General features: G+C 41.6%; 1 protein-coding gene across 1 annotated transcript; it reads left to right on the top strand.

The window, feature by feature from the left end:
* Positions 1-3,461: 3,461 nt before the first annotated feature.
* Positions 3,462-11,474, top strand: LOC311044900 (uncharacterized protein; the record flags this gene model as incomplete). The annotated part of the gene is made up of 6 exons (XM_084056710.1): positions 3,462-3,524; positions 5,168-5,242; positions 7,007-7,156; positions 8,160-8,285; positions 8,790-8,918; positions 11,413-11,474. The coding sequence occupies exons 1-6, from the start codon at positions 3,494-3,496 to the stop codon at positions 11,472-11,474; spliced, it is 573 nt and encodes a 190-aa protein (XP_083912836.1). The 5' UTR covers positions 3,462-3,493.
* Positions 11,475-11,534: the final 60 nt, after the last annotated feature.

Here is an 11,534-nt window from a genome sequence, read left to right as displayed (position 1 = left end):
CTCTGTTTTAGTGTTGCACGATGACGAGAGTCACGTGACTGTTGTTTGCCCCCCCGCGGGGCTTCGTCTTTGTTTACACTTGACTACTGTCCCAGGCGGGTCATCGTGAATACTGTCTGTTGTTGTTGATAAGGCATATGCAACCTCAGGACTCACCCGAGTGCCAATGGCATCGGCCCGGGGCTGATCACACTCCACTACTGCCGAAACAGGAGCGCGTGCCGGATGACATTGCACGGTGTTCTCCGCCGCTCCTCCGCGATGTAACGTTGGCCGCTGCACGAGCCCTGCTGGCACCATGACACCCGTAGATTCCCGAACGCCCGGTGAGTTGATTCGAGCGACGGTGGTTGAAAAGGCTTGTTCACCTATCCATGCCTCCGCCAAGCAATCCTGCCGACGAAACTCCTCTCCCGCCCCCCCCCAGGGCAGCGTCCGCCGCGGTTCCACCCGGACACATGCCACCCAGCGACATGGGAGCACCGCTAAGTTGTGACAGCGGGATTGTTGTAGATGGTGTTACAGTCTGGAGGAATTCGATCGCTGGAGATGATTCAAACTGCACCTGCAGGATGGTGTCTTGCTTCGTTGCATAGCCGCCCGCTTGTTGTGGAGAGGGCCCAGGGTTACGGTGAACGTCCCCTGATAACAGCAACAGTAGTAATAGCATTTTGGCTGTGTGCCAACTGCTGCTCAATCGTCTCGTTATGGGTTTGTGTGATGACTTCATGACCTGAGCGCGGCCATCCTTGAGAACCCGTTCAAAGACGACAACGTAGCCATGTCCAAAAAAAATCAGTTGTGTTTTTACTGATAAAATGCCAAGTGGATCACTGGTGTGGTCCTCACAGTGTTGCTCTTTAGCCTCAGTACCCGGTGTGTCACAGGTGGATAGGACAGGCACCAGCAGTAGGAGGCCACAGACGAGGAGGTACATACTGGCGTTGTGAAGATTATGTTTTCTCTTATTTTTACCGCACCATTTCAAAATAGAATAGTGCAGTGACTTACTAAAAAGCCCCAAAAATACCATACAAAATTGGAAGATGAGTTTAACTTCTACGAGCGTTTCCATCTGATCCTTGGCATTCACAAAACTTAAATGGCCACTGAGCCGGTGCTCACGCTGTAGCCTTGAACTGTACTCCTGATTGACGGGCGCTTGACCTTGTACAGCTGATTATTAGTGAAACTCCTCTTTTACAGATAGAAAAGTTTGCGAATATTAACGTGGCAGGTGTTTGTAAATTGAACCTGAGCTGAGTAGTCTGTGGGATTTTAAGCCAACGTGTTTGTCTGTTTAAACTTTTTTTTAGCTGTTTGAAGAAAATAAACTGTTCTTTTGCATTGTACAGTGGTCTCCCTCCTCAATTGTTTTTTGTAAATTGAACCTGCCTTAATGAAGTTCTATTGAAATGTTCTGAAAAATGAGTAAATCAACAAGTGAATTGTTTTTGGTTTGTCCTTCATTTTATTGTTTCTACATGTTATGATGTTATAATGAAATGACCCGCACTGAAGAGATGCCTGAAGAAGGTCTATTGACCGAAACGTTGCCAAAATAAAGTTGTTCGTATTGTGCGAGTGTAGACGGTGTGACGGGTCATTTTATTATATTCTATAGTCTGATCCCTGCCTATGCACCCGTCTTTGAGCTGATCAGGTGTGCAAGACTTTGTTGTTTCCATTGTTTCTACATGAAAATAATGTTAGAAAACATTGAATATTATGTAATTTTATTGCACTGATGAAATAATAATTTCACGTGGCAACCTGTTCCGCCCACCACAGCGTGCCAACTTGGACAGTGCCCCCGTCGACTCGCAAGGTCATAGATAGATAGATAGATAGATAGATAGATAGATAGATAGATAGATAGCATAACAAGCAGAATTATTTCATTTCATTTCAAGCTTTATTTAAATACACAGAGGGCTGAGACCCTCTTTTCTAGTTGTGCCGAGATTACAAGTCTGAGAGAGCAGACTTTCCAAGCTCAGTGGAGACACGTGGAATCTCATTTATCAAAGAGTCCTGAGAGCGCATATGATAGGCACTAGTTTTCCACTGCAAAAGAGAATTTAGACAAGAGACCCCCAATTAAAACGTTATAAAAAATAAATAAAAAACATGCTGATCTCTCCTTATTATACCTTATTATACAGTATGCAGTGATGGGTATTATAGCTGTTGCCTGTTATAAACCTGTGTCATATACCTACAATAACCTATATATAACCTGTGTAATATAATGAATGAAAACAATGTGAGCTACTGTTTTCAAACGTGCATTTCCACTTCATGACAGGCAGGAGGCAATGTACCTCAATACCTCATACAGGATGGATTTTATGAATCTAAACTACACAGACACAAAATAGTTGACAGCATTTTTTATTTTAGAATAGTGGGTGTTACACTTTGTTTTAGTTTAGTTTTCTTTCAGGAGACCGTGAAGAAAAGGCACACAGGCCATTTTGCACCTTTTGATTTCTGATTGACTTTAAAACTGCAATCTGTAACATTCTGTAGGAGTTGTAGCAAAAAGTGTGTTTTGAAGAAAATAGTGTAAATGGCTAATCTAATGGGTGTGGAATTGGGTGTGGCCTATATCGGCTGTGTTATGATCCAAGGAATCCAGAGGAACAAAGATTTTTCATTGTACGGCCTACTGTTCAAGAGTTACAGGCCAAAACAAAGTGGCCTGTTATAGGCCCACCACAATGCCACTTTAAAACCTTTGTGGTGGAGTGTCTTCCTTGGCCCACTGGGAGTGTGCGTGCAAAGTTTAAGGCCGATCATTGCAGTGGTGTCCAAGAGTAGCTGTTAACAGACGAAGGGGGCGGAAACATAATCTCTGCATCACAGCCTGGTGGACTTAATTTTGAATTAATACTCTAACCCTGCAAAGTAACTGGTAACTATTGCTGTTGAATAATTGTAGTGGAGTAAAACACATTACAATATTTACCTCAGAGAAGTAGTGGAGTAAATGTATAAAGTATTGACATTTTTAAATACTCAAGTAATATATACAAAAACGTTTCTACTGAAGTGCAGCACTTGAGTAAATATACTTTCATGCTTCCCAAATCCCACCACTGCATCGTTAGAAAGCCTATAGCCTACCTCTGAGGAAGAAGTTATGACACTCCTTCATACAAGGCAGTCGCTTCGTGTTACTTTTACTTTCTCTTCATCTTTCTCTTCCTCTTCTGCTCTCAAGCAGATAGAGCCAACTCTATCTGCATGTGAGCGCCAGGCTGGCATCTGATCTGTGTGAATGCAGGAAACCACAGACTGTCGACCAATCGTCACATCAGCCTTTTTAACATCATACCGCTTCCTGGCTGATCTTCCTGTCTGTGTAGCCCGACACAAACGAACAAACAAGTTCAGCATTCTACAAAATATTATCATTATTATTATTGTAAGTGTGTAGGTCTGGTGTTCTGGACAAAGAAGCAGAGGTTGTGGTAGTTGACATGTTGACATGGAGCCTGGGAAGGTCTTACTGTTTATAGGTAAGTCTGTAAATTAGTGGTGTGTGTGTGTGTGTGTGTGTGTGTGTGTGTGTGTGTGTGTGTGTGTGTGTGTGTGTGTGTGTGTGTGTGTGTGTGTGTGTGTGTGTGTGTGTGTGTGTGTGTGTGTGGGTGGGTGGGTGGGTGGGTGGGTGGGTGGGTGGGTGGGTGTCAAGTCAATATATAGCATCAACTGATGCACTTGGACACATCATCAGTGTTGTTACCTGGTGTCACTGGGTGTTTCCAGTCTTGCAACAGACACCCTCCTCCAGGCGACCCGACCGAGGCTGATCAGACCCCGGCCTGTGTGGCATGCTACTGCCCCCATGCACTGTCTCTTGGGGATAGTTAGAGACAGTGTTAATTAGTAGCCTGGGTGCCAGCCTGCTTCGCTGCGTTCGGTGGACTTTTTTTCTCTCTCCGCTTCTCAGTCTGGAATGCCTCCTATCTCCAGGAGGCGGGACACAGCAGCCAAGGTTCCAAACCTACCGTGGCTTCTGATTGGTCTGTGGTGCGGGGCGGGACAAAAAAAAACGGTGTGATCGTTTTGATTCGTCATTCGTTTGAACAACATCCAATCAGCAACGACGTTGCCTAACGTAACATATGTAGTTCCTGTGTACTTCCTGTGTAGTTCAGCAAGACGAGTCAATCGGGGGCATTCCAGACTGAGAAGCGCAGAGAGAAAAACAAATCCGCCGAACGTAGCGAAGCAGGCTGGCACCCCAGGCTAGTTAATTAGGGGGTTAGGGTTAGCCTGACACTAGCCAGATTGACAACGCAGATCCACCCACACGTGCTGTATGTGTCAAAGATAGTCTTACATTTCATTCTTGAATCAGCTTTTGAATTCACGTTTCCATTCTGATAAATTCCCAGTGTAAAGTATTTTTTTAATCTTATTATGATTATTATTATTATTATTATTAGAATGGGTTCAACAACAGGGAGTGCTCTAACTCAAAATGACTTAATATTAACCCTATTATATATGTTGGCTATTTGAAAAGCAAGTTCTGCAAGCTCTATAGATCATAAGATTGCTCTGTATGAGCTTGTAGATCTGCTAAATTAGTAATTAATTCATAATGTACTTTTGTTTAGTTTGGGTCCTAAGGGTATGTGAAGTGGAGTGGAGTGGAAGGAAATAATAAATAAGAAGAAATACTCATGTAAAGTATAGAAAATTACCTTTCTTCATATAATTGGTCTTCCTCACAAATTTTTGTCTACTCACTACGTGTCTCAGAGGACAGTTCAGAAACCCGCCTACCAGTGACATCATCGATGGGAATTCCAAGCTAATAGAAACTACAGGCTTTCTACTCCTGGAAAGTTAGCATGCTATAATAGAAGCCAATGTTCTCCCGTTAATGAAAAAGTAAAATAATTTGAAATATTGTTTGAAATGACCAAACCTGTCTACCGATGATGTCACTGGTATAGGCGGGTTTCTGGACCTTTCTCACCTATGAGACACAGAGTGAGTAGACAAAACTGGCACCATATTATAATGAGGAAGATACGTTGAAAATGGGTGAAGTGGTCCTTTGAGTACAGTATTCAAGTAAACAAAGGCTACTTTGTTACTGTCCACCAGTGGAAGACACCAGGCATTAATAATGTCTTGTCTCATTCCACAGGTTTACTGTGTGTGCTGAAAACATGTGTCTCCAGCTGTAGACAGGGGGAGCAACGGATTCAAGGAAAATGTGTTGGTAATAATGACTTCCTGATCTTTATCTATAGGCATTAGTTTATGGGTGCAACAGTTAATCGAACTAATCCATTTAAATGATTATATGAAATCACTGCATGGTCATTGATTTTTTGAATGTTATTTTAAATAGCAAAAATTGCAGATCTTAAAGCTTGTTTCCCTATTCCGTTAATCGAATATGTAATCGATAGAATAATCACTAAGAAAATAATCGATAGTTGAGCCCTACATAACTTTTTGCTTATTTCTGTTGGTCAAATACCTTACGACCTGCAGTTCCCAGTGAGTCAAACATAGTTGATTTAGGACCCTGAATACATATTTTCACTTGATTTCATCTTGAGACGTTGGCCAACAAAATAGATATATTTCACTGATTTTCTTTTGTTCATTTTAGGGAGACAGAGAGACAGAGAAAAAGAGACAGACAGACTGAGATACATACTGTACAGACAGACAGACAGAGAGACAGACAGACTGAGAGACAGACAGACAGACAGACAGACAGACAGACAGTCTGTCTGTCACGTGTGCGTGCGTGTGTGCATGTGTGCGTGCATGTGTGCACGCTCACAGCGTGTCACAATGTGACATGTTATGAGCTTGTAGATCAGCTATTTTGTATATGATCATTGTACAATGAAGTATTATTACAAGGTTAAGTGGTTAATCAGACTAATTGCTTATTAACTTATTAGATTGGTTGCATGTGTACACTCTCAGAATGCAGTGGTTCTCAACCTTTTCAGGCCGTGGCCCCCCAAAATAATCATATTTTAACTGGGGACCCCCCATCCTGCAAGCACTTGGAATGTAGGAGTTGAGGCATTCAATTTAGTTTGACTCGGTTCCACAGATGAACATTGTGAAAATAGCAGATCTACAAGCTTGTAGATTGTCTATTTTCAAAATGTTTGCCTCTTTCTTATATTATTTGACACTTTAGCCAATGTTTGAACAGTTTGCTGATTACTTTTGATGCAGTAATGGACTTTTTATGTATAATTGTGTTGTATTGAATTGTATGTATTGAATGTATTTCAATTTAAAAAACAATAATAATATTTAATATCATATTGTTTATGTCCCTCAAACGTTTTTCAAAAGGTTTGAGCCTAAATCAAGCCTCAGATATACTCATTCCAACTAACTTCTCTCTGGCTTATAAAGCACTTTCAACCTGCAATACCACATTGTCCTGTTTGGCACAGGGCGCTATTGAGCCAGTTTGTATGCATGTTATCTCCTGGGTTTTTTTTTTTTTTGGTTGGAACTGAAAAACGGGAGGAATTGTTCGCGCTAGTGACATCACTTGCGGGACCAAATCAGTTTGGCCTGTTTTTAGACCAATTTACAGAAAACCCCAGATTTGCTGTGAAAGCCTGAGTGTTCAAACTGGGGTATTTTTGAGGATAGAAGAGAGGTAGGGGAGACCAAAAACACACAAAAAAGAAGAAAAAGTTAAAATTCATGGTGTAGACCCTTTAAATTGTCACTTTACTGTCATCTGGGGAACCCCCCAAAATCATGTGGGGACCCACAGGTTGAGAACCCCTGCTCTAAGGCTCCATTTGGAACCCCCTCAAGGAACATTGAGGGTCCCTGAATCCCACTTTGAGAACCACTGATGTAATCCATTGTGCTGCAGCTGTGAAATGTAAACTCTAAAGATTTAAAGCACACTCTCATGGAAGGTCATAAAGTCAGGCCTTTCTTATATTCATGTCTTTTGTTTCCTTCATGTTTTTATGTAAATGTACAGATGTAAATGAGTGTGAAGACCATCCTGGTACCTGTGGAAACCATTCAGTCTGCTACAACACAAACGGGAGCTATTACTGTCAATGCCTGGAAGGATTCGAAAACTCTAGAGGACCATTCAACTTCACTGCTGGCACTGGACCATGCGTTGGTGTGTGTGTGTGTGTGTGTGTGTGTGTGTGTGTGTGTGTGTGTGTGTGTGTGTGTGTGTGTGTGTGTGTGTGTGTGTGTGTGTGTGTGTGTGTGTGTGTGTGTGTGTGTGTGTGTGTGTGTGTGTGTGTGTGTGTGTGTGTTGTTTCAATTCCGTTAATCGAATTATGTAATCGATAGAATAATCACTAAGAAAATAATCGATAGTTGAGCCCTTCATTATTTTTTGCTTATTTCTGTTGGTCAAATACTTTAAAACCAGCAGTTCCCAGTGAGTCAAACTGTAGTCGATTTAGGACCCTGAATACATATTTTCACTTGATTTCATCTTGAGACGTTGGCCAACAAAATAGATATATTTCACAGATTTTCTTTTGGTCATTTTAGGGAGACAGAGACAGACAGACAGACAGACAGACAGACAGACAGACAGACAGACAGACTGAGACCAAGACTAGTCGTGTGGCTGATTTGACAGTGGGATGTAAATGCATGTAATGCAGTGGATCTCAAACCTTTTTTAAATTTATTTCATAACTCTGAAAGTGTACAAATGAAACCAAAGAGTGTGTGCGTGTGTGCGTGCGTGCGCGCGTGTGTGTGTGTGTGGTTACCTCTATGTGGATGTGGTTATCTCTATGTGGGTGTGGTTACCTCTATGTGGGTGTGGTTACCTCTATGTGGGTGTGGCTATGTGGGTGTGGTTACCTCTATGTGGGTGTGGTTATCTCTATGTGGATGTGGTTACCTCTATGTGGGTGTGGTTACCTCTATGTGGGTGTGGTTACCTCTATGTGGGTGTGGTTATCCCTATGTGGGTGTGGTTCCAGCTTCCTCTTGTAGCCTGGGTGGATTTGTATAGCAAAAGGAATATCAATATTGAATGGAATTAATTGCTTGAATTGAGCATTTGTATTATTCTTCAATGATATTCACTATTTGTTTAAGAGGTTATGCACATATTATTTCCTATGGACATAATAGCTGATTATTTCTATTGCCAGATTCTAATGAGTGTTTTGAGGCCAAGGAGATATGTGGTCCCCATGCCTACTGTACTAACAATATTGGTACCTACACTTGCACCTGTGTGTCAGGATACACTGATCTCTCCCATTCAGGCTGCAGAGGTGAGTACACTTCAAAATACAAGGTCAACTAAATAGGATTGAAAAGCCCAAAAAAGCCCAATGGCTTGTTTCAATTGGGGACCTCACTATTCAATTCATGGAGACACTAAATGACAGACAGATATACACTACTATGCAGAACATCATTATAAACAGTTTAAAAGTAAGAAGGTGCTGAAGCAGAAAAACTTCAATGCAGACGTTTGGAAGCATTTTTCATGCCAACTTAAGTACTATTCTAGGGCTGGGAAATTAACCAAAATACATTATTTCTTATATAGCAAAAAATGTATAGATTTTTTTTAAATAATAATCGACTTACTCAATTAGACTGATTAACCCTGTATTATAATTCATTGTACAATGGTGGCATACAAAACAAATTGCGAAAATAGCCGATCTAGCTCACAACTCATTGCATTATGACGTGTTGTGACGTGAGCTTGTAGATCTTTTCAGCCCTAGTATGTTCTCTCTCTCCACCCCCCCCCCCTCCCCCCCCAGACATAGATGAATGTATGGATGGGGGCACTTGTGGCATGATGGGGACTTGTCAAAACCGAAACGGGACCTACTGGTGCAATTGTAGTAGTGGATACAGTAACTATGGCAACGAAGGGACCCCATGCTCAGGTGAGATGCTCGATTTTCAATTCCTGACCCTTTTTGAGGGTTCTATTTCAGTTTTTGTGTCAGGTGTTATAGAAGATATGCCTCTTGTATATTTTTTAGATGTATGTATCTATTACGTATTTCATTAAAATTAGGTTAAGTAAGGAAAGGCCCATGGACTGGATACAATGTTACCAACCTAACTCAGCATAAACATCAGTGCAGCAGCCTGGGTGTGTTCGACATACGCTCTGAGAATCTGTGGCGCTCTGACCAGTCTGAATGTCTGAATGGCCAGAGAGCACCGGGATGCACTCCCATGCAGCTCTCTCTGAGTGTACTGTATTCCGAACAAACCCGTTGTAAATACATGGCCTGTGGTACACCCGAAGCAAAAACCCAAACATTTTGAGGAATTTATTTAAAAGAAAGTCCGGGTAAAATATGACGTTTGGTCACACTAAAGAACATTGCCATCATAATGGTTATTTATTAATTGAAAACATGTGAGAAGACCATGGGTGTGTTGAATGTTCTGGAACATTGTGATTGGACAATAAAAGAGGTCTAAAACGTTGAGTCCATATTCTTTTGGGACAGAACTCTACACTAACATCTGTAATAAACTATCTTCTGATTTATAGCTATTGCCTCAATTTTTCATAATTTTTCTGTTTAATTTCCAAGCTCAAATAATTGTAACGTCAAGATAAATGGATCTTCATCACAAAAACAAATGTATATTTCATTCAACCATATTATGCTAACAGTGAGTGAATATTGTATTTTCTCACTTGAAAAGTGAGAAAAGTGTGAAAGCCTGAGTGTTCAAACTGGGGTATTTTTGAGGATAGAAGAGAGGTAGGGGAGACCAAAAACACACAAAAAAGAAGAAAAAGTTAAAATTCATGGTGTAGACCCTTTAAATTGTCACTTTACTGTCATCTGGGGAACCCCCCAAAATCATGTGGGGACCCACAGGTTGAGAACCCCTGCTCTAAGGCTCCATTTGGAACCCCCTCAAGGAACATTGAGGGTCCCTGAATCCCACTTTGAGAACCACTGATGTAATCCATTGTGCTGCAGCTGTGAAATGTAAACTCTAAAGATTTAAAGCACACTCTCATGGAAGGTCATAAAGTCAGGCCTTTCTTATATTCATGTCTTTTGTTTCCTTCATGTTTTTATGTAAATGTACAGATGTAAATGAGTGTGAAGACCATCCTGGTACCTGTGGAAACCATTCAGTCTGCTCCAACACACACGGGAGCTATTACTGTCAATGCCTGGAAGGATTCGAAAACTCTAGAGGACCAGTCAACTTCACTGCTGGCACTGGACCATGCGTTGGTGTGTGTGTGTGTGTGTGTGTGTGTGTGTGTGTGTGTGTGTGTGTGTGTGTGTGTGTGTGTGTGTGTGTGTGTGTGTGTGTGTGTGTGTGTGTGTGTGTGTGTGTGTGTGTGTGTGTGTGTGTGTGTGTGTGTGTGTGTGTTGTTTTTTCCAATTCCGTTAATCGAATATGTAATCGATAGAATAATCACTAAGAAAATAATCGATAGTTGAGCCCTTCTTTACTTTTTGCTTTATATTTCTGTTGGTCAAATACTTTACAACCTGCAGTTCCCAGTGAGTCAAGCTATAGTCGATTTAGGACAGATTTTCACTTGATTTCATCTTGAGACGTTGTATTTATCTCTATGTGGCTTTGGTTACCTCTATGTGGATATGGTTACCTCTATGTGGATGTGGTTATCTCTATGTGGGTGTGGTTACCTCTATGTGGATGTGGTTATCTCTATGTGGGTGTGGTTACCTCTATGTGGGTGTGGTTACCTCTATGTGGATGTGGTTATCTCTATGTGGGTGTGGTTACCTCTATGTGGATGTGGTTATCTCTATGTGGGTGTGGTTACCTCTATGTGTATATGGTTATCTCTATGTGGGTGTGGTTACCTCTATGTGGGTGTGGTTACCTTTATGTGGGTGTGGTTACCTCTATGTGGATGTGGTTATCTCTATGTGGATGTGGTTATCTCTATGTGGGTGTGGTTACCTCTATGTGTATATGGTTATCTCTATGTGGGTGTGGTTACCTCTATGTGGGTGTGGTTACCTTTATGTGGGTGTGGTTACCTCTATGTGGATGTGGTTATCTCTATGTGGATGTGGTTATCTCTATGTGGGTGTGGTTACCTTTATGTGGGTGTGGTTACCTCTATGTGGATGTGGTTATCTCTATGTGGATGTGGTTATCTCTATGTGGGTGTGGTTACCTCTATGTGGATGTGGTTACCTCTATGTGGGTGTGGTTACCTCTATGTGGATGTGGTTATCTCTATGTGGGTGTGGTTACCTCTATGTGGGTGTGGTTACCTCTATGTGGGTGTGGTTACCTCTATGTGGATGTGGTTATCTCTATGCGGGTTTGGTTACCTCTATATGGGTATGGTTACCTCTATGTGGGTGTGGTTATCTCCATGTGGGTGTGGTTATCCCTATGTGGGTGTGGTTCCAGCTTCCTCTTGTAGCCTGGGTGGATTTGGTTGCAAAAGGAATATCAATATTGAATGGAATTAATTGCTTGAACTGAACATTTGTATTATTCTTCAATGATATTCACTATTTGTTTCAGAGGTT

Source organism: Gymnoscopelus microlampas (genome assembly GCF_963454915.1).
Source record: "Gymnoscopelus microlampas genome assembly, chromosome: 5".
NCBI classification, from domain to species: Eukaryota; Metazoa; Chordata; class Actinopteri; order Myctophiformes; family Myctophidae; genus Gymnoscopelus; species Gymnoscopelus microlampas.
This window is presented reverse-complemented; position numbering and strand designations above follow the sequence as displayed.